This window comes from Tamandua tetradactyla, chromosome 10 (genome assembly GCF_023851605.1).
Source record: "Tamandua tetradactyla isolate mTamTet1 chromosome 10, mTamTet1.pri, whole genome shotgun sequence".
Lineage (NCBI taxonomy): Eukaryota > Metazoa > Chordata > Mammalia > Pilosa > Myrmecophagidae > Tamandua > Tamandua tetradactyla.
The window spans coordinates 45,940,770-45,964,078 of NC_135336.1; the positions used below are offsets into that span (position 1 = coordinate 45,940,770).

A 23,309-nucleotide genomic window follows, 5' to 3' on the forward strand; every position below is an offset into this window, starting at 1 on the left:
AACCTCCAGGATAACCTCTCGACTCTGTTTGGAATCTCTCAGCCATTGACACTTTGTCTCATTTCACTCTTCCCCCTTTTGGTCGAGAAGGTTTTCTCAATCCCTTGATGCTGGGTCTCAGTTCATTCTAGCATTTTTCTCAATCCCTTGATGCTGAGTCTCAGCTCATTCTAGAATTTCTGTCCCACATTACCAGGAAGGTCCACACCTCTGGGAGTCATGTCCCACGTAGAGAGGGGAAGAGTGGTGAGTTTGCTTGTTGTATTGGCTGGAGAGAGAGGCCACATCTGAGCAACAAAAGAGGTTCTCTTGGGGGTGACTCTTAGGCCTAATTTTAAGTAGGCTAGACCTATCCTTTGTGGGGTTAAGTTTCATGTGAACAAACCCCAAGACTGGGGGCTCAGCCTATAGCTTTGGTTGTCCGCACTGCTTGTGAGAATATCAAGAATTCAACTTGGGGAGGTTGAATTTCTCCCCGTTCTCACCATTCCCCGAAGGGGACTTTGCAAATGGTTTTCCATTCACTGATCAAATCACTCTGGAATTCATCAGGGCATCACTCTGGACAAACCAATAAAATCTAATGTTCTACCCAAGGTTCCATGTACTTACGTTGTTCAACCAACTATCTACATAAGTTATATTAGGAGATGCACTAGTCAAACTATAAATTTTGTACCAAATAAACATTATTTGATTTAGTCTCACACATAAGTTAAAATTTTAAAATATTAATTACCATCTATTTTAAGCACACTGCAGTAATGACATTCCTTTGTTCTTCCTCATGCAAAAACATTTTAAAATTTATACATTTAGTCATTATCATTATACACACTAGGCATTCCTAGCTTATACCATCTCAGTCTTTATCGTCTATCTTTCTTTGTGATTTCATTTATGCCCCCAGCCTTCCTCCCTCTATCATTCTCACATTCAACTTCATTTAGTGTTTTAACATAATTGTATTACAGTTAGGTAGTGTTGTGCTGTCCATTTCTGAGTTTTTATATTCAGTCCTGTTGCACAATCTGTGTCCCTTCAGTTCCAGTAACCCAATATCTTACCCTAATTCTATGTCCTGATGGTCTCTGTTACCAATGAAATATTCCAAGTTTATTCACTAATGTCAGTTCATATCAGTGAGACCATACAGTATTTGTCCTTCTGTTTTTGGCCAGTCACACTCAGCATAATGTCCTCAAGGTCCATCCATGTTGTTACATACTTCATAACTTTATTCAGTCTTACAGCTGCATAATATTCCATCGTATGTATATGCCACAGTTTGTTTAGCCACCCATCCGTTGATGGACATTTTGGCTGTTTCCATCTCTTGGCAATTGCTAATAATGCTGCTATAAACATTGGTGTGCAAATGTCTTTTATTTGTCCTTGCTTTCATGTCCTTTGAGTAGACACAGCATATAGATGAGTCTTGTTTTTTAATCCTTTCTGCCAGTTTATGTCTTTTGATTGGGGAGTTTAATCCATTAACATTTAGTGTTATAACTGCGTGGGTAGTACTTTCTTCTACCATTTTGCCTTTTGGATTTTATATATCATATCTAATTTTCCTTCTTTTTATGTTTACTCATAGTCTTCCTTTCTACACTCTTCTCCACACCACTCTCTCCTGTCTTTTCGTATCTGTCTCTAGTGCTCCCTTTAGTATTTCTTGCAGAGCTGGTCTCTTGGTCACAAATTCTCTCAGTGATTTTTTTTGTCTGAAAATGTTTTAATTTCTCCCTCATTTTTGAAGGACAATGTTGCTGGATATAGAATTCTTGGTTGGCAGTTTTTCTCTTTTAATAATTTAAATATATCATCCCACTGTCTTCTCGCCTCCATGGTTTGTGCTGAGAGATCTACGCATAGTCTTATTAGGCTTCCCTTGTATGTGATGGTTTGCTTTTCTCTTGCTGCTTTCAAGATTCTCTCTTTCTCTTTGACCTCGACATTCTGATTAGTAAATGTCTTGGAGTACGTCTATTTGGATCTATTCGCTTTGGGGTACACTGCACTTCTTGGATCTGTAATTTTAAGTCTTTCATAAGAGTTGGGAAATTTTCAGTGATAATTTTCTCCATTAGTTTTTCCCCTTCTTTTCCCTTCTCTTCTCCTTCTGGGACACCCACAACATGTATATTCGTGCGCTTCGTTTTCTCTTTCAGTTCCCTGAGTCCCTGCTCATATTTTTCCATTTTTTCCCTATATATATTTTTTCTTGCTGGATTTCAGATGTTTCATCCTCCAGTTCAGAAATCCTGTGTTCTGCCTCTCGAAATCTACCATTGTAGGTTTCCATTGTTTTTTTCATCTCTTCTACCGTGCCTTTCATTCCCATAAGTTCCGTGATTTGTTTTTTCAGACTTTCGATTTCTTCTTTTTGTTCATTCCTTGCCTTCTTTATATCCTTCCTCAATTCATTGATTTGGTTTTTGATGAGGTTTTCCATGCCTGTTCATATATTCTGAATTAAATGTTTCAGCTCCGATATCTCATTTGAATTGTTGGTTTGTTCCTTTCACCGGGCCATATCTTCAATTTTCCTAGTGTGATTTGATTTGCTATTATTTACAGGCGTCCAGGCATTTAATGACCTTAATTAGTTTATTCTGGAGATTGCTTGCACTTTTTTTACCTAGGGTTTTCTTGCTGGATGAATTTGTTGTCTATCTGTTCTTTGACATTCAATTCAGCTTGATCTGGACCTCTAGCTTAAGTTTTGTTTAACAGAGGAGAATTTTTCAGTATTTGTTTTCTTGTTTCTTGCCCTGGTTGTATAGTGTCTTTTTGCCCCCACACTTAGGAGGGTCTACTTAGGTATTATAGACCACAGCCAGATTTTCCCAGACCCGACTGGCCTCCTATCAGGAGGAAAGAGTCACCTGCATTGGTTTTCCCTGAGGGTGAAACCCAGCAGGTTGAAAGACTTTGCTGCGAAATCTCTGGACTCTGTTTTTCTTATCCTGCCCAGTATGTGGCGCTTGTCTGCCTGCACGTCCCACCAGCATAAGATTGTGCGGTACCTTTAACTTTGGCTGGGAGCGTGGTGGAGACAGAGGAGAGGTTGTAGGCTGATTTTAATGGCTTCAGATTACCAAACCCTGGTATCTGAATTCCTTGAGAGAGAGATTCCACCTGAGTTGGGCTTCACCCCTCCCCTGGGGAAGGCACAGTCTCCAGACAAGCCCTCAAACAAGTTTGTTTCTGCTTGTACCTGGGGCAGTTGCAGCCTGAGGAGCCCTGCTGCTATATCCAAAGGCAGTCAAGTCTTTGTAAAAACACAGCCACAAAAATCTGTTTCCTTCTTTTTTTTTTTTTTTTTCTTTTTCCGGCAGCCCTGCCCCCTTGGTGTGGGGCAAAAATGAGCCACCTCTGCTTTGACCAGGTTCACCTGAGCTGGGGGCCTATTTTTAGTAGTCAAAATTTGTTTCTTAATTCCACAATTGGCGTTTGGTTGGGCTCAGCCCCTGCTGCTGGTAAAGTCCCTTTTCTTTCCCCTCTGGGAAGCAGCCTGTTGGGGAGGGGCGGCCACCGTGGCTTGGGGAACTCATGGTTCTGGGGGGACTCTGGTCCAGATTGGGGTACGCTATGTGTCCGGTCATTCACATGGCCCCAGGAGCTGTTCAGTACTGGGTCAGGTTATTTAGTAGTTGTTCTGGAGGACGAAGTAAAATGTGCACATTGTTAAGCTGCCATCTTGGCCCGGAAGTAACCTTTTCTGTTTTATTGATAATGGTCATTCTGGTGGGTGTGAGATGATATCTCTTGATGGTTTTGATTTGCATTTCCCTAATAGCCAGGAAGTTGAGCATCTTTTTTTTTCTTTAATTTTTTTTTTAAATACCAAAAACCACAAAGAAAATGCAAACATTCCTATTTTGATCATTTCATTCTACATATATAAGCAATAATTCATGATATCATCACATAGTTGCATATTCATCATCATGATCATTTCTTAGAACATTTGCATCTATTCAGAAAAAGAAATAAAACGAAACAGAAAAAAAAATTTATACATACCACACCCCTTACCCCTCCCTTTCATTCATCACTAGCATTTCAAACTAAATTTATTTTAACATTTGTTCCCCCTATTGTTTATTTTTTTTTACATATTTTCTACTCGTCTGTTGACAAGGTAGATAAAAGGAGCATCAGACACAAGGTTTTGGCAATCACACAGTCACATTGTGAAAGCTATATCATTATACAGTCATCTTCAAGAAACATGGCTACTGGAACACAGCTTAACCTTTCAGGCAGTTCCCTCCAGCCTCATTACAACTTGAATAACAAGGTGATATTTACTTAATGCATAAGAATAACCTCCAGAATAACCTCTCGACTCTGTTTGGAATCTCTCAGCCATTGGCACTTTGTCTCATTTCACTCTTTCCCCTTTTGTTCGAGAAGGTTTTCTCAATTCCTTGATGCTGAGTCTCAGCTCATTCTAGGGTTTTTCTCAATCCCTTGATGCTGAGTCTCAGCTTATTCTAGGATTTCTGTCCCACATTACCAGGAAGGTCCACACCCCTGGGAGTCATGTCCCATGTAGACAGAAGGAGGGTGGTGAGTTGGCTTGTTGTGTTAGCAGGAGAGAGAGGCCACATCTGAGCAACAAGAGAGGCTCTATTGGGGGTGACTCTTAGGCCTAATTTTAAGTAGGCTAGACCTATCCTTTGTGGGGTTAAGTTTCGTATGAACAAGCCCCAAGATTGGGGACTCAGCCTATAGCTTTGGTTGTCTGCACTGCTTGTGAGAATATCAAGAATTCAACTTGGGGAGGTTGAATTTCTCCCCATTCTCAACATTCCCTGAAGGGGACTTTGCAAATACTTTTTATGCACTGTTCAAATCACTCGGATTTATTGCGGCATCACTCTAAGCAAACCAACAAAATCTCATGTCCTACTCAAGGTTCCATGTACTAATGGTGTTCAGTTAAGCTCTGCATAAGTTATATTAGGAAATGCACTAGTCAAAATAAACATTTCTTGCTTTAGTCTCACACGTAAGTTAAAACTTTAAAATATTGATTACCATCTATTTTCAACACCCTGCAGTAATGACATTCCTTTATTCTTCCTCATGCAAAAATATTTTTAAATTTGTACATTTAGTCACTATCATTATACACTCTAGCATTCCTGAATTATACCATCTCAATCTTTATCGTCTATCTTTCTTTGTGATTTCATTTGTGCCCCCAGCCCTCCTCCCTCTATCATTCTCACATGCAGCTTCATTCAGTGTTTTAACATAATTGTATTACAGTTAGGTAGTATTGTGCTGTCCATTTCTGAGTTTTTATATTCAGTCCTGTTTCACAATCTGTATCCCTTCAGGTCCAATTACCCAATATCTTACCCTATTTCTATCTCCTGATGGTCTCTGTTACCAACGAAATATTCACTAATGTCAGTTCGGATCAGTGAGACCATACAGTATTTGTCCTTTTGTTTTTGGCTAATCTCGCTCAGCATAATGTCCTCAAGGTCCATCCATGTTGTTACATACTTCATAACTTTATTCTTTCTTACAGTTGCATAATATTCCATCGTATGTATATACCACAGTTTGTTTAGCCACTTGTCTGTTGATGGACATTTTGGCTGTTTCCATCTCTTGGCAATTGTAAATAATGCTGCTATAAACATTGGTGTGCAAATGTCCGCCTCTGTCCTTGCCCTTATGTCATTTGAGTAGATACCTAGCAATCATATTGCCGTGTCATATGGCAATTCTATATTCAACTTTTTGAGGAACAGCCAACTGCCTTCCACAGCGGTTGCACCATTTGACATTCCCACCAGCAGTGGATAAGTGTGCCTCTTTCTCCACATCCTCTCCAGCACTTGTCATTTTCTGTTTTGTTGATAATGGCCATTCTGCTGGGTGTGAGATGATATCTCATTGTAGTTTTGATTTGCATTTCTCTAATGGCCAGGGAAGTTGAGCATCTCTTCACGTACCTTTTGGCCATTTGTATTACTCTTCTGAGAAGTGTCTGTTCAAGTCTTTTGCCCATTTCATAATTGGATTGGCTATCTTTTTGTTGTTGAGTTGAACAATCTCTTTATAAATTCAGGATACTCGACCTTTATCTGATATATCATTTCCAAATATTATCTCCCATTGTGTAGGCTGTCTTTTTACTTTATGAACTTCTTTGACGTGCAAAAGTGTTTAATTTTGAGGAGTTTCCATTTATTTATTTATTTCTTGAGTGCTCTTGCTTTGGGTGTAAGGTCTGTAAAATCACCTCCAAGTACAAGATTTATAAGATATTTCCCTACATTTTTTTCTAACAGTTTTATAGTCTTAGACCTAATGTTTAGGTCTTTGATCCATTTTGAGTTAACTTTTGTATAGGGTATGAGATATGGGTCCTCTTTCATTCTTTTGTATATGGATATCCAATTCTCTAGGTACCATTTATTGAAGAGAGTATTCTGTCCCAGGTGAGTTGGCTTGACTGCCTTATTAAAGATCAATTGTCCGAAAAAAAAAAAATCATTTGTCCATAGATGAGAGTATCTATATCTGACACTCTATTTGATTCCATTGGTCAGTGTATCTATCTTTATGGCAGTACCATGATATTTTGACCACTGTTGCTTCATAATACGCCTTAAAGTCAGGTAGCATAAGACCTCCAACTTCATTTTTTCTTCTCTGAATACTTTTAGCTATTAGGTCACCCTGTCCTTCCAGATAAATTTGGTTATTGGTTTTTCTGTTTCTGAAAAGTAAGTTGTTGGGATTTTGATTGGTGTTGCTTTGAATCTGTAAGTCAGTTTAGGTAGAATTGACATCTTAACTATATTTAGTCTTCCAGTCCATGAACACAGTATGCCCTTCCATCTATTTAGGTCTTCTGTGATTTCTTTTAACAATTTCTTGTAGTTTTCTTTGTATAGGTCTTTTGTCTCTTTAGTTAAATTTATTCCTAAATATTTTATTCTTTTGGTTGCAATTGTAAATGGAATTAGTTTCTTGATTCCCCCTCAGATTGTTCCTTACTAGTGTATAGAAACAGTACAGATTTTTGAGTGTTGGTCTTATAACCTGCCACTTTGCTGTACTCATTTATTAGCTCTAGTAGTTTTGCTGTGGATTTTTCAGGATTTCGACATATAGTATCATATCATCTGTAATAGTGAGAGTTTTACTTCCTCCTTTCCAATTTTGATGCCTTGTATTTATTTTTCTTGTTTAATTGCTCTGGCTAGAACTTCCAACACAATGTTGAATAACAGTGGTGATAGTAGACATCTTTATCTTCTACCTGAACTTAGAGATAAAGTTTTCAGTTTTTCCCCATTGAGGATGATGTTAGCCATGGGTTTTTCATAGTTTGCCTTTATCATGTTGAGGAAATTCCCTTCTATTCTTATCCTTTGAAGTGTTTTCAACAAGAAAGGATGTTGAACTTTGTCAAGTGCCTTTTCTGCATCAATCGAGATGATCATGTGGTTTTTCTGCTTTGCTTTGTTGACGTGATGTATTACATTAATTGATTTTCTTATGTTGAACCATCCTTGCATACCTGGAATGAATCCTCCATGGTCTTGGTATATAATTCTTTTAATGTGCTCCTGGATTCGATTTGCAAGAATTTTGTTGAGGATTTTTGTATCTAAAGTCATTAGAGATATTGGTCTGTAGTTTTCTTTTCTTGTAATATTTTTGTCTGGCTTTGGTATGAGGGTGATGTTGGCATTGTAGAATAAGTTAGGTAGTTTTCCCTCCTCTTCAGTTTTTTTTTAAGAGTTTGAGCAGGATTGGTACTAATTCTTTCTTGAATGTTTGATAGAATTCACATGTGAAGCCATGTGGTCCTGGACTTTTCTTTTTCAGGAGCTTCTTTTTTTTTTTTTTTTTTTTTATTAATTAACGGAAAAAAAGAAATTAACCCAACATTTAGAAATCACACCACTCTACACATGCAATCAGCAATTCTCAGCATCATCACATAGATGCATGATCATCGTTTCTTAGTACATTTGCATCGATTTAGAAGAACTAGCAACACAACAGAAAAAGATAATATAGAGGAAAGAAATAAAAGCAATAATAATAGTAAACAAACAAACAAACAAACAAACAAAAACCTATAGCTCAGATGCAGCTTCATTCAGTGTTTTAACATGATTTCAGGAGCTTCTTAATGACTGATTTGATTTCTTTACTGGTGATTGGTTTGTTGAGGTCATCTATTTCTTCTCGAGTCAATGTTGGTTGTTCATGCCTTTCTAGGAAGTTGTCCATTTCTTCTGCATTGTCTAGTTTATTAGCATAAAATTGTTCATAGTATCCTCTCATTACTTCCTTTATTTCTGTGGGGTCAGTGGTTATGTCTCTTCTTCCATTTCTGATTTTATTTATTTGCATCATCTCTCTTTTTCTTTTTGTCACCCTTGCTAAGTGTCCATCAATCTTACTGATTTTCTCATAGAACCAACTTCTGGTTTTGTTGATTTTCTCAATTGTTTTCATATTCTCTCTTTCATTTATTTTTGCTCTAATCTTCATTCTTTCTTTCTTTTTCCTTACTTTGGGGTTAGTTTGCTGTCCCCTCTAGTTTTGCCAAGTGGACATTTAATTTCTCGATTTTTGCTCTTTCTTCTTTTTTGATACAGGCATTAAGGCAATAAATTTCCCTCTTACCACCGCCTTTGCTGCATCCCATAAATTTTGATATTTTGTGTTTTCATTTTCATTTGCCTTGAGATATTTACTGTTTTCTCTTATAATTTCTTCCTTGACCCACTGGTTGTTTATGAGTATGTTATTGAGCCTCCATATATTTGCATATTTTCTGGCACTTTGCCTATTATTGATTTCCAACTTCATTCCTTTATGATTTGAGAAAGTGTTTTGTATGATTTCAGTCTTTTTAAATTCATTGAGACTTGCTTTGTGACCTAGCATATGGTCTATCTTTGAGAATGATCCATGAGCACTTGAGAAAAAGATGTATCCTGCTGTTGTGGGGTGTGATATTCTATAAATGTCTGTTAAGTCTTGTTTGTTTATTATATTGTTAGAATTCTCTGTTTCTTTATTGCTCCTCTGTCTAGATGTTCTGTGCATTGATGAAAGTGGGGAATTGAAGTCTCTAACTATTATGGTAGAAGTGTCTTTTTCTTTTTCAGTGTTTGCCTCATGTATTTTGGAGCACTCAGTGCATAAATATTGATGATTGTTATGGCTTCTTGTTGCATTGTTTCTTTTATTAATATAGTGTCCTTTGTCTCTTTTAATTGTTTTACATGTGAAGTCTAATTTGTTGGGTATTAGTATATCTACTCCTGCTCTTTTCTGATTGCTATTTGCATGAAATATCTTTTCCCAACCTTTCACTATCAACCTATGTTCATCCTTAGATCTAAGATGCGTTTCTTGTTGACAGCATATAGATGGGTCCTGTTTTTAATCCCTTCTGCCAGTCTGTGTCTTTTGATTGCGGGGTTTAATCCATTAACATTTAGTGTTATTACTGTATGGGCAGTACTTTCTTCTACCATTTTGCCTTTTGGATTTTGTATGTCATATCTAATTTTTCCTTTTTTTACCTTTACTAATAGTCTTCATTTCTACACTCTTCTCCACACCTCTCTCTTCTGTCTTTTCCTATCTGTTTCTAGTGTTCTCTTTAGTATTTCTTACAAAGCTAGTCTCTTGATCACAAATTCTCTCAGTGATGTTTTGTCTGAAAATGTTTTAATTTCCCTCTCATTTTTGAAGGACGATAATGCTGGATATAGAATTCTTTTATTTTATTATTTTTTTTATTTTTTAAATAGCAAAAAAAAACACCAAATAAATGCAAACATTCCTATTTTGATCATTCTGTTTTACATACATAATCAGTAATTCACATTATCATCACATAGTTGCATATTCATCATCATTATCATTCCTTGGAACATTTGCATCTATTCAGAAAAAGAAATAAAACAAAAACAGAAAGAAAAAATTATGCACACCATACCCCTTTCATTGATCACTAGCATTTGAAACTAAATTTATTTTAACATTTGTTCCCCCATTATTTATTTTTATTCCATGTGTTCTACTCATCTGTTAACAAGGTAGATAAAGGAGCATCAGACACAAGGTTTTCACAATCACACAGTCACATTGTGAAAGCTGTATCAGTATACAGTCATAATCAAGAAACATGGCTACTGGAACACAGCTCGGCAGGGGGAGGGTGGTAAGTTTTTGTGTTGGCTGGAGAGAGAGGCCACATCTGAGAACAAAGAGGTTCTCTTGGGGGTGACTCTTAGGCCTAATTTTACATAGGCTTGACCTGTCCTTTGTGGAGTTAAATTTCATTTGAACAAGCCCCAGGACTGGGGGCTCAGCCTATAGCTTTGGTTGTCCACACTCCTTTTGAGGATATCAAGAATTCAACTTGGGGAAGTTGAATTTTCTCCCGTTCTCACCATTCCCCAAAGGGGACTGTGCAAACACTTTTCCACTCACTGATCAAATCCCTCTGGGATTCATCGGGGCATCACTCTGGACAAACCAACAAAATCTCATGTCCTACCCAAGGTAAAATCTCATATTCTACCCAAGGTTCCATGTAGTTAATGGTGTTCAACCAAGCTATCTACATAAGTTATATTAGGAAATGCACTAGTCACAATATCAATTTTGTGCCAAATAAACCTTTTTTGCTTTAGTCTCAACATATAAGTTGAAATTTTAAAATATTAATTACCATCCGTTTTCGGCACACTGCAGTAATGACATTCCTTTGTTCTTCCTCATGGAAAAACATTTTTAAAATTCATACACTTAGTCACTTGGATATAGAATTCTTAATTGACATTTTTTTCTTTTAGCATCTTAAATACATCATACCAATACATCATACCACTCTCTTCTCTCCTCCATGGTTTCTGCAGAGAAATCTACAGATGGACTTATTGTGCTTCCCTTGTATGTGATGCTTTTCTCTTGCTACTTTTCAGAATTCTCTCTTTCTCTTTGACATCTGACATTCTGATTAGTAAGTGTCTTGGAGTATGTCTATTTTGATCTATTCTCTTTGGGGTATGCTGAACTTCTTGGATCTGTAATATTAAGTCTTTCATAAGAATTGGGAAATTTTCAGTGATAATTTCCTCCGTTAGTTTTCTCCTCCTTTTTCCTTCTCTTCTCGTTCTGGGACACCCACAGCATATATATTCATGTGCTTCATATTGTCATTTAATTCCCTGGGTCCCTGATCATATTTTTCCATTCTTTTTCCTATATTTTCTTTTGCTGGGTGTGACCCAGCTTTCCTGTGAAGCCTCTAGACTCTGCATTTTCCTATCCTGCCCAGTATGTGGTGCTTTTCTGCTTGTGTGTTCCACCAGCATAAGATGATGCGGTACCTTTAACTTCAGCAGACTCTCCCTATTGTGGGCATGGTGGAGACAGAGGAGAAGTTGTAGGCTGTCTTTAATTGCTTCACTTTTCCAGACCCTTGGGTCTGAATTCCTTGAAGTAGGGAATCCACCTGAGCTAGGCCCCAAGCCTCTCTTGGGGAAGGCACAGCCTCCAGACAAACACTCAACAAGCTTAATTCTCCCTATGCCTGTGGCAGCTGGAACCTGAGAATCCTTGCAGCTATAGCCAAACAGTAGTCAAGCTGTAGAAACACAGCCGCAAAAAAGAAAGAGAAAAATCCTTTTCAGAGCAGGATCCCCGTTCCTCGCTTTTGCCAATCAAGAGCTTAAGTTGGTATGTTGCTTTGTGTCCCTTTGGGTCCTATGTGCCCCCTCCTTTCCTTCAGGGCCCAGACCCTTTCAAGTATTATGTGCTATCCAATCCATAAAACCTCTGTTTCTTTTTCTCTTTTTGCTTTTTTCCATCTGTCTTGCCCCCTCTGCACTGGGGCAAAAACCATCAATCTCGGCTTTGACTCGAGGTTTTGAGTTGGGAGCCTATTTTTAGTAGTCAGAATTTGTAGTTAATTCCACAATTGGTGCTTGGTGGCGCTTAGCTGCTGCTGCTGGTATAGACTCTTTCCTATCCCCTCTGAGAAGCAGCCTGTGGGGGAGGGGCACCAGCCACCGCAGTTTGGGGAACTCACAGTTCTGGGTGGGCTCGCAGCCAGTCCAGCTCATCCAGACTGGAGTATGCTGTGTGTTTGATCACTGATGTGATGCCAGCAGTTGTTCTGTACTGTTCCTAGCTATTTATTCGCTGCTCTGGGGGACAAACTAAATTCCACACCTCACTAAGCTGCCATCTTGGCCTGATCTCTGTGCCATATTTTCTTGTTTCTTTACATGCCTTGTAATTTTTTATTGAAAACTGGATATTTTGAGTGTGATAATGTAGCATTTCCGGAAGTCTGATTATTCCCCCTCCCAAGGTTTTATTGTTGCTTAGTATAGTTGCTGTAAAGTCTGCATTCTTTATCTTGTGTTGACACTGAGCTCTCTGTTTTGTTAGCTTATTGATCAGTTAATGATTTGGTAAATATTTCCTTAAACAGTTAGAACCAAAATAAAAGAAAAATCACTTCCCAGTCTTTGCAAATGGATTGAGAGAGAGTGTGTGTATTATGACATGCCTTCATCACTGAGCCAGGCAGTTTACAACTCTTCCCTAGTCTTCACTGTTTGCTGATGCAGAACTTGAAGGTCAGCCAGAGGTGAGAGCTTAGGTTCCCTTCTTGACTTTTCTGAGCATGCACCCAGCTCTGCACATGCATGTGGTCTTCTAGATTCCCAGGAATATGTGGTACCTTATTCCCCAAAGCATCTCATTCTCCAGTCTTTCATTTCTTAATTTTTCGTTTTGTCTGTTATTTTCCTAAAGTATTATCACTTACCTCAGGCAGCAGGAGCTAATATTTGCCTTTAAATGTTTTTGATAATCCCTCTGTCCACCCCACATAGCCACCTCAGCATTGGTAGAATTCTGAGTTAGGCAAAATAAAGGCAGGTATGCTGAGGGATCCTTAGGAATGTCGAAACAACCAACCACAACTCTTTGAGAATAAGGCCCATTATGCTCCCTCCAGTACAAGGAACCTATATTAAGAATGTGGGCTGGTGTCTCCAAGGCAACCACTAAATTGGAGTAGCGATGGGGCCTGGGTGAGTTTACATAACACAAAACTCCTACTGAAAAATTTAGCATCTTTCTTGATTAAGTGTTCACCTAGTTGCTGTAAACTTCAGTTTTCCAGAGTTTCAATAATGTTGATTTTGACAGTTTTGCCACCTTATTTGCTGATTTTATGGAGGGATAGCCTTTTGGAGTTCCTTGTTCCACTATTTTCACTGATGTCATTCTGATTAATCTTATTTTAAAACAAAAATAATTTGTTTGCTTTTATTTCTTGGTCCACTTGATAATTCTATCACTTCTATCCATATTGCTCATGGTTTCCCAGTCAGACCACAGGGATTTAGAAGAAGGTGATCATTCCACAGAATGTGACTTGTGGATTATAATTTATTGGACTCTGTTTTTACCCAAATATTCGGCATGATTTAAGGACAACCTGAACACATAATGATTTGGATAAGCACGACTGCCTTGCCAAAAGAGTGTGGTACCTCTCCTCTCAGAAGGGACAGCTAAAACCTAGATGTGGATTATCTTAAAGAAAAAAATCAGGCATAAATCAAGAGTAATAGGAAAAGTAAAGTTTATTCTGGATCTTAGAACTGAAATCATATTTATAAATGTATAATTTAGTTAATATTTGGCTTAAATGGGCTTGTTGGACTAGTCTTGGAAATACTATTTTTTCCTGTTTTCTATAGAGCAAATATTTTCCAATTTACTTATCAAACAACTCAGTAGACTTTTAAAATGCAAGCCGTTTTTAAGTTGGAGGCTATCTGTACAGTGGTTTCTGTACCATTATACATAAAATGTTTTTACAGTAAAATTGAGTTAACATATAAAAAACTGCTTTATGTTATAATAAAATTAGTACCAAAAAAAAAAAAAGTGCTAGAGACCAAGGTTCAATTCCCGGTGCCTACCCATGCAAAAAAATAAAAGTTTGCTATCAAGACATGAGTTGCCAATAAAAATTTAGGGCTGCTGCAAGAAAAAGGGGTCTACATGGGAAATACTGGCAAATAAATATACACCATAATAGCTTTTTTTGAACTCTATATGACTCTTTCTAAAACTTTTCTAGTACTTTAGAGATGGAGGAATTTAAAACTGTCCACTTTTGATTCAGGAATACTAGGGAATTCTTTTGTTTTAAATTTGCTTCATCTTGACTATGGGATTGAGAAAACCTTGCGTCTGTTGCTCCTTTTATCCAGAATGTGGACAGTTGAGTAAAAGAAATATGGATAAAGAATAAATAAATAATAGGGGGACAAAGGGTAAAATAAACAGGGTTGATGGAAATATTAGTGGTCAATGAGAAGGAGGGGTAAGGGGTATGGTATGTATGAGTTTTGTTTTTTTTTTCTTTTTATTCATTTTTCTGGAGTGATACAACTGTTCTTAAAAAATGAGCATGGTGATGAACACACAGCTATGTGATGATATTGTGAGCCGTTAATTGTAGACCAGGAATGGAATGTATGTATGTGAAGATTGATCAATAAAAATATTTAAAAAGAAAAATTCCTTTCTCTTGTGGTGAGTTCTAGAAGCCCAAGCATATACTGAGTTCTTGGGAACCTGTTTTAAAGGAATAAGATGATTATCCAGTTGGGTGACTGAACTTTATTATTACAGATGTGAGAAAAGTTTCTTTGAAGCCAGAGATCTTCGCCAGCACATGAATAAGCATCTTGGTGTGAAGCCGTTCCAGTGCCAGTTCTGTGATAAGTGCTATAGTTGGAAGAAGGATTGGTATTCCCACGTGAAGTCTCATTCCGTCACTGAGCCTTACAGGTGAGTGCATTTGAGAAAGCTGTGAATTTAGTACTGGAAGAGATACTTATCGTTACTGCTATTTCAGAAAAAAGTTTTCTCTCTCTCTTTTAGGTGTAATATATGTGGTAAAGAATTTTATGAAAAAGCATTGTTCAGAAGGCATGTAAAGAAAGCTACTCATGGGAAAAAAGGAAGAGCAAAGCAAAACCTGGAACGGGTATGTGAACAATGTGGAAGAAAATTCACTCAGCTCAGAGAATATAGGAGACACATGAATAACCACGAAGGTAACTACTTATTATTGTCTGTATCTAAGTAGAATAAAAGCCAGTCTAGTAATCAATCTCCTCTTGTCAGCCCTTGTCTACTACCATACATTCCTTGTTAAGAGATTAATTCCATGTCTTAGAACACTTCAAATGATAGACACGGTCATGTATCAGAGTATCTGATTGTTGTGTATATAGGCAGATTCCTTTTTAGTGAACTTAATTCTGTATCAGCATTTTTATGCTGAACTAAAATATTGCTGAAGTCAAGATAGAAAGGCTTATTTGTTATTGTACTTAAAGAGAAATATTATTTAGCAGCTAACTTTAATATATTTGATACCCATACTTCACCACACCTCCTTATTTTATATTTTTATTTTTTAACAGGAGTTAAGCCGTTTGAGTGCTTAACATGTGGAGTAGCTTGGGCTGATGCCCGATCTCTAAAACGCCACGTCAGAACACATACTGGTGAACGGCCTTATGTCTGTCCCGTATGTAGCGAAGCCTATATAGATGCTCGAACACTCCGCAAACATATGACTAAATTCCACAGAGATTATGTGCCTTGTAAAATTATGCTGGAAAAAGATACTCTTCAGTTCCATAATCAAGGAACTCAAGTGGCGCATGCTGTTAGCATCTTAACAGCAGATATGCAGGAACAAGAATGCAGTGGTGCTCAAGAACTTGAGACTGTAGTAGTGGCAGGAGAAACTATGGAAGCTCTCGAAGCTGTTGCAGCTACTGAAGAGTGTGCTTCGGTATCTACGCTTTCTGACCAAAGTATTATGCAAGTGGTTAATTATGTATTGGCACAACAGCAAGGACAAAAGCTATCTGAAGTTGCAGAAGCTATTCAAACTGTTGAAGTAGAGGTGGCACATATTTCAGAAACAGAATGAATATGGTAATGGAGATAAAAAGAAGTGATATCTCATGGTCACTGAACTCATGGAACATTTGTTTACAAGACTATGTAACTATCTGCCTAGAGTTTGTATGTCAAGATGGTTCTGGGCTGTTTGGTGATGTGATATTTCTGAACAGTTAGTTTGGTCCATGGGTTCTGTAAAAGTCCATTTTTTTCTACAGAAAAGTAGAAAAATTCAAAAAAGTCAGGAAATTGAAAACAAATCCATTTTATGGCAGTGGTTTATCATGGTATACTTTTTTATGAATTAGTGTTTATAAAGGACTGTGCTAAATTTAAAACTCTACCATTTCATATATAACTTAATTATATATTTTGAGTTTAAAATGCTACACCAGTGGGCTTTTCTTTTAGTTTCAAAATATAGAGGTAAAGTTCTGTGATTTCATTTGCCCCATTTATGGATTTAAAAGAAAATTATAATATTAAGCATTTTAATAGGACGTATAGGTGTATTTTTTAAACGCTTGAAATCTGTGATTCTTGGCTTACTATTTATTTTAACCCCTTCTAAGTGAGGGATTTTTTATTTCAAAGCACTTAATGAGTTACATGTTGTAATCAAGTTTGCACAGTATACTTATCTATTTGCGGAACCCATAAATCAATAGCTCATTATTAAAATGCCATTAAAATGCATGAAATGCCTATTAGCCTTATACTAGCTCTTCAAGGCAAGTAAATTGACCATGAGAAAAGAATTGTTATTAAACACTGTTGGTAGGAAGTTTCTCCTTGATAATGTAGGACAATGAATGAAAAAAAAAACCTCATTCTTTTGCTAAAGGATGAACAAGTTAAAGCTAGGTTTGGCGTGTTTTCCGCCATTGTATCATGTTTAATTTTGCTGAAAACTGCAGTTTAGAAATAGGGTGGCAATATAGACATCGCAGTAAGTCCTGTGGATACCATATAATTGTCAAGTAATTTCAGAACTATTGAAAATTCTTCATACAGCCCTCATTGTAGTATACTACTTGAAGAATTTAATTAATTATGGTCCACCAAATTGTTGGAAGTAAATTATTTTGACAAGTTACCTGAAAAACAAACTTGTATTAATTCATGTGTTGATTTTAAATTCCCAAAGATTTCTGATTTTCAAAATGACCATGGGGGAAATGCCACATTTCTCTCCTTACAAAATTACCACTGATGCTATAATTGTTAAAATTAAACTTTTAAGTATTAGAATCTATTATAAGGTATAAAATTTAGAAATAAGAAAATCACAAGTAAATCATTCCTAAAGCACAAGAAAAGAATGTGCCTTGATGTACATATATTATTACAATACTTGTTCCATTTTACTTTTAAAATGGCTTTAAGGATAAAGAATAAGTGTGAAAGCCATGCATGTATTATACTTACATATATAATATTTGCATTTGCAAATTGTCCATTGTTTTAGTAGCCTTGTGGGTTTCAGTTTCAAGAAGTGAATTGACATAGGCCCATTACTTTATAATGGCTGCTTGTTAATTGTATCTTTCAGTTACTGAAAATGTACTTCAACCTGACTAAAATTTGGAATTGTGTCTTTTGTTTCATCCGCACCACTGTTATCAGATTTGTTAATTCCATAAGACCATTATTGTATGTCATAAATATGTAAATAAAAGATGTTAAATCTTGTTTAAGACCATAAGTTTTGGAGTTGTTTGACACTATTTTCAATTTATAGATCAGTTGCCATTATTTGATTTTTTTTAAGTTAATATATTTTAAAAGGGGAATTGAACCATTATAAAATAACCATTGGGAGAACCCTGAATAATATTAAAACTTCATCTTCTTCAACATAATCTTAACTTAAAAGTAAGAGGATCCAAGATACCTGATAAGGGAGAAGCTGGGTCCACTTCCTTCCCAATAAAACAACTACGAGTTAGACAGAAACTGTCCTGAGTAGCATTTCTGGAGCTCTGGAGATCAGGGGTTGTGTTGTGCAAATATCAGGAAAGTGCAGGATGGAGAGAAGGAGAAGCTGTGTTGAAAGATTGTGAATAAAACCTCTCAACTGCAGTTCATGTCTCAGGGAAGAAAACTTCCAGGTCTCCAGTCCCTGCTGGGCAGGCAGATGCAAACTGAAAAGGAGCAGAGGTCCACAACTGAAAATCAGATGGGACATGGTCTAGCACTGTTCCAGCTTTGGGGCCATGAATTTAGACTGCTGGGACCTGTGGTTTCAACCTGCCCAGTCCAATGCTGCTATGCCATTGTCTGGAGTCGAAGCTAAGTATAGCCTGCCGTCTAAGGGCAGAGAGGAATAGGTTGCTGAAGAGTGCCATCTGCTGGCAGGCAAGAAACCATACCTCCAGTAAGACATCTCAAAGACTTTTGGGTGAAAAAGAACATATGCTGGGTAGGCCAGGAACGTGCACCTTTGGAGAACAGAATTAAAGGCTTTTAGGTGTCTTTACTTCACCCTTTACCCAGGGCTCTGTGGAACTAGTGTGTCCCCCCATCCTTGGTCCCTAATACAGCCCTGGTTGGGTAATACTGATGAACCAAGCATCGAGGAGCATTAAGACAAAGCCCATCAACAACAAAAGCTTTGACAAGAGAGAATTTGACCTTCAGGGTAAACTCACCAAGATAATTTGATGCCTAGATATCAGGAAAAAAATAAGTCATACCAAGAAACAGGAAGATAAAGCCCAGTCAAAGGAGCAAATAAAAGAGTTGGAGATACAGAATCTAGAACAATAAATTGCAGATGTTCAAACAAAACTCCTAAACCAATGTGGGGAAATAAGTAAAGAGATAGAAGATATTAAGACATTGGGTGAGCAAAAAGAAGAATTTGACACATGTACTGAAAAATAACATGGGAATGAAAGGCACAACAGATGAAATTGAAAATACACTAGAGGCACACAACAGATTTGAAAAGGCAGAAGAAAAGATCAGTGAGCTAAAAAGACAGCATCCAAATCTGAACAAAAGAAAGAGAAAAGTGGGAAAAAACTGAGCAGGTTCTCAGGGAATTGACTGACAACAGAAAGTGCACAAACATTCAAGTCATGGTGTCCCAGAATAAGATGAGAAAGGAAAGGGTTAAAAGGAATATTTGAGGGAGTAATAGCCAAGAATTTCCCAACTCTTTTGAAAGGCATTGATACATCCTGTGTCCAGGAAGTGCAGCATACTCCAAATCTAATAAATCTCAATAAACCTACTATGAGACACATACTAAACAGATGACAAATGCCAAAAATAAAGAGAATTCTGAAAGCACCAAGAGAAAAGCGATTCATTACATACAAGGGATGCCCAGTAAGACTAAGCACTGACTTCTCATCAGAAACCATGGAAGCAAGAAGGCAGTGGTATGAAATGTTCAGGATACTAAAAGAAAAACTTCCAGCCAAGAATTCTCTATCCAGCAAAACTCCTTCAAATAAAGGAAAACTTAAGATATGAAAAGATATGTACTGGGACCAAGATGGTGGCTTGGCTTAGGGAGGTGTGGGATTTAGTTTGTCCTCCAGAACAGCAAGTAAATAGCCAGGAGCAGTACAGAACAACTGCTGGGGGAACATCAGTGACCAGACAGTCTAGACAAGCTGGGCTGGCTATGAGCCCACCCAGAACCGTGAGTCCCCCAAGCCAGGGTGGCTTGTCCCCTCCCTCACAGGCTGCTTCCTAGAGGGGAAAGGGACTTTACTAACAGCAAGGGGCTGAGCTCTACCAAGCTCCAATTTGTGGAAATAACAAATTCAGACTACTAAAAATAGGCCCCCAGCTGAGCTGAACCACAAGTAAAAGCTGAGGGTACTGGTTTTTGCCCTGGCGCAGAGGGGGCAGGGCTGATGGAAAAAGAAAAAAAACAACAACAGAGGGTTGTTGGACAGCACAAAATACTTGAAAGTGTCTGGGTCCTGAAGGAAAGGAGGGGGCACAGATAACCTGGAGATGCACAGAGGAACGTACCAACCTAAGCTCTTGATTGGCAAACCCAAGAAACAGGAATCCTGCTCTGAGAAGGAATTTTTTTTTTTCTCTCTTTTTTGTGGCTGTGTTTCTATGGCTTGACTGCTCTTTGGATACAACTGCAAGGCTTCTCAGAAGAATTAAGCTTGTCAGGGTTTGTCTGGAGGTTGTGGCCTTTCCCAGCAGAGAGCTGGAATCCCTCCCTCAAGGAATTCAGACCCCAGGGTCTGGAAAACTGAAGCGATTAAAACCAACCTAAAACCTCTCCTCTGTCTTGACCACACCCCCAGTAGGAAGAGTCTGCTGAAGTTAAAGGTACCACATCACCTTCTGCTGGTGATGTGCAGGAAGATAAGCACCACATACTGGGCAGGATAGGAAAAACACAGTGTCTAGAGGCTTCATAGGAAAGTCTTTCAACCTGCTAGGTCTCACCCTCAGGGAAAACTGATGCAGGTGACTCTTTCCCCCTGAGATGAGGCCAGTTTGGTCTGGGAAAATCTGGGGTCTATAATACCTAAGTGGTCCCTTCTAAGGGGGGGGGGGGGGGAAGAAAGGCACCTGTATTAGTTCGAGTTCTTTAGAGAAACAGAACCAACAGGAAATATTTGTAAATACAAAATTTATAAAAGTGTCTCACATAACCGTAGGAATGCAGAGTCCGAAAAATGCAGGACAGGCTGTGAAGCTGATAATTCCGATGGAGGGTCTGGATGAGTTCAACAGGAGAGGCTCGCCGGCCGCACCAGGAAGAAGTCTGTCTCATCTGAATCCTCCTTAAAAGGCTTCCAGTGATTAGATTAAGCATCACTTATTAAAGAAGATACTCCCCTTGGCTGATAACAAATGGAATCAGCTGTGGATGTAGTTGATGTGGTCATTATTTAATTCTATGAAATGTCCTCATCGCAACAGACACCAACACTTGCCCAACCAGACAAACAGGTACTACCACCACCTGGTCAAGTTGACACATGCTGACTATGACAGCACCATACAGGCAGGGCAAGAAACAAGAACTGAAAATTTCTGATCTGTTAAACAAAACCTAAACTAGATGTCCAGAATAAGCTGAACTGAATGTCAAAGAACAGATAGACAACAAAGTCATCTAGCAAGAAAATCTTAAGTAAAAAAAGTGAAAGCAATCTCCAGAATAAACTAATTAAGGAAATTAAATGTCTAGACGCCAGCAAAAAATAAAGAATCATACTAGCAAAATTAAAGATATGGGCCAGTCAAAGTAAAAAAACAACAATTCAAATGAGATACAGGAATTGAAACAGTTAATTCAGAATGTTCAAACAGACATGGAAAACCTCATCAAAATCAAATCAATGAATTCAGGGAGCATATAAAGAAGGCAAGGGATGAACAAAAAGAACTCAAAAGTCTGAAAAAATCACAAAACTTATGGGAATGAAAAGCACAGTAGGAGAGATGAAAAAAACAAAGGAAACCTACAATGTCAGATTTCAAGAGGTAGAAGATAGTAATAGTGAACTGGGGGATGGGACATCTGAAATCCGACAAGCAAAAGAAAATATAGGGAAAAGAATGGAAAAATATAAGCAGGGACCCAGGGAATTGAATGACAACATGAAGCACATGAATATACATTCTGTGGGTATCCCAGAAGGAGAAGAGAAGGAAAAAGGAGGAGAAAAACTAATGGAGGAAATTATCACTGAAAATTTCCCAACTCTTATGAAAGACTTAATATTACAGATCCAAGAAGTTCAGTGTACCCCAAACAGAATAGATCGAAATAGACATACTCCGGCATTTACTAGTCAGAATGTCAGAGGTCAAAGAGAAAGAATTTTGAAAGTAGCAAGAGAAAAGCATGACATATGAGGGAAGCCCAATAAGTCTATATGCAGATTTCTCTGCAGAAACCATGGAGGAGAGAAGAGAGTGGTATGATGTATTTAAGATACTAAAAGAAAAAAACTACCAATCAAGAATTCTATATCTAGCAAAATTGTACTTGAAAAATGAGGGGGAAGTTAAAACATTTTCAGACAAAATGTCACTGAGAGAATTTGTGACCAAGAGACCAGCTTTGCAAGAAATACTATAGGGAGCACTAGAGACAGATAGGAAAAGACAGGAGAGAGAGATGTGGAGAAGAGTGTAGAAATGAAGACTATCAATAAAGGTAAAAAAAAAAAAGAAGAAGAAGAAAAATTAGATATGACATACAAAATCCAAAAGGCAAAATTGTAGAAGACAGTACTGCCTGTACAGTAATAACACTAAATATTAATGGATTAAATCCCCCAAACAAAAACATAGACTGGCAGAATGGATTAAAAAACAAGGCCCATCTGTATGCTGTCTACAAGAGACACATTTTAGACCCAAGGATAAAGGTAGGTTGAAAGTGAAAGGTTGGGAAAAGATATTTCATGCAAACAACAATCAGAAAACAGCAGAAGTAGCTATACTAATAATCCAACAAAATAGACTTCAAATTTAAAACAGTTAAAAGAGACAAAGAAGGACAGTATGTATTAATAAAAGGAACAATTCAACAAGAAAACATATTAATCATAAATATTTATGCACTGAACCAGAATGCCTACACAATGGGGGAAAATATTTGGAAATGATATATCAGATAAGGGTCTAGTATCCAGCATATATAAAGAGATTGTTCAACTCAACAACAAAAAGACAACCCAATAACAAAATGGGCAAAAGACTTGAACAGACACATCTCAAAAGAGGAAATACAAATGGTGAAAAGGCACATGGAAAGATGTTTATAGCAGCATTATTTACAATTGTGAAGAGATGGAAACAGCCAATATGAAAAGTTGCTCAACTTCTTTGGCTATTAGGGAAATGCAAATCAAAACCACGATCACATATAATCTCACACCCAACAGAATGGTCATTACCAATAAAACATAAAAAGACAAGTGCTGGAGAGGATGTGGAGAAAGAGGCACACTTATCCACTGTTGGTGGGAATGTCAACTGGTACAACTGCTGTGGAAGGTAGTTTGGCGGTTCCTCAGGAAGCTAAGTATAGAATTGCCATATGATCCAGGAATACCATTGCTAAGTATCTACTCAGAGGACATGAGGGCAAGGACACAAACAGATGTTTGCACACCAATGTTTATAGCAGCATTATTTACAATTGCTAAGAGATGGAAATAGCCCAAATGATTCCATCAACAGATGAGTGGCTAAACAAGCTGTGGTATATAGGAATGATGGAATATTATGCAGCTGTAAGACAGAATAAATTGATGAAGTATATAGCAACATGG

General features: G+C 37.6%; 1 protein-coding gene across 2 annotated transcripts in view; it reads left to right on the forward strand.

Annotated features, from left to right (window-relative positions):
• ZBTB11 (zinc finger and BTB domain containing 11) overlaps nt 1–17,729 on the forward strand; it is a 94,608-nt gene extending 76,879 nt beyond the window's left edge. For both annotated transcript variants that reach the window (XM_077118514.1, XM_077118515.1), the window contains exons 9-11: nt 14,743–14,901; nt 14,995–15,170; nt 15,543–17,729. In XM_077118514.1, the coding sequence (XP_076974629.1) occupies nt 14,743–14,901; nt 14,995–15,170; nt 15,543–16,060 (853 nt within the window). In that variant the 3' untranslated portion in view covers nt 16,061–17,729. The remainder of the gene's footprint in view (nt 1–14,742; nt 14,902–14,994; nt 15,171–15,542) is intronic.
• Nucleotides 17,730–23,309: the final 5,580 nt, after the last annotated feature.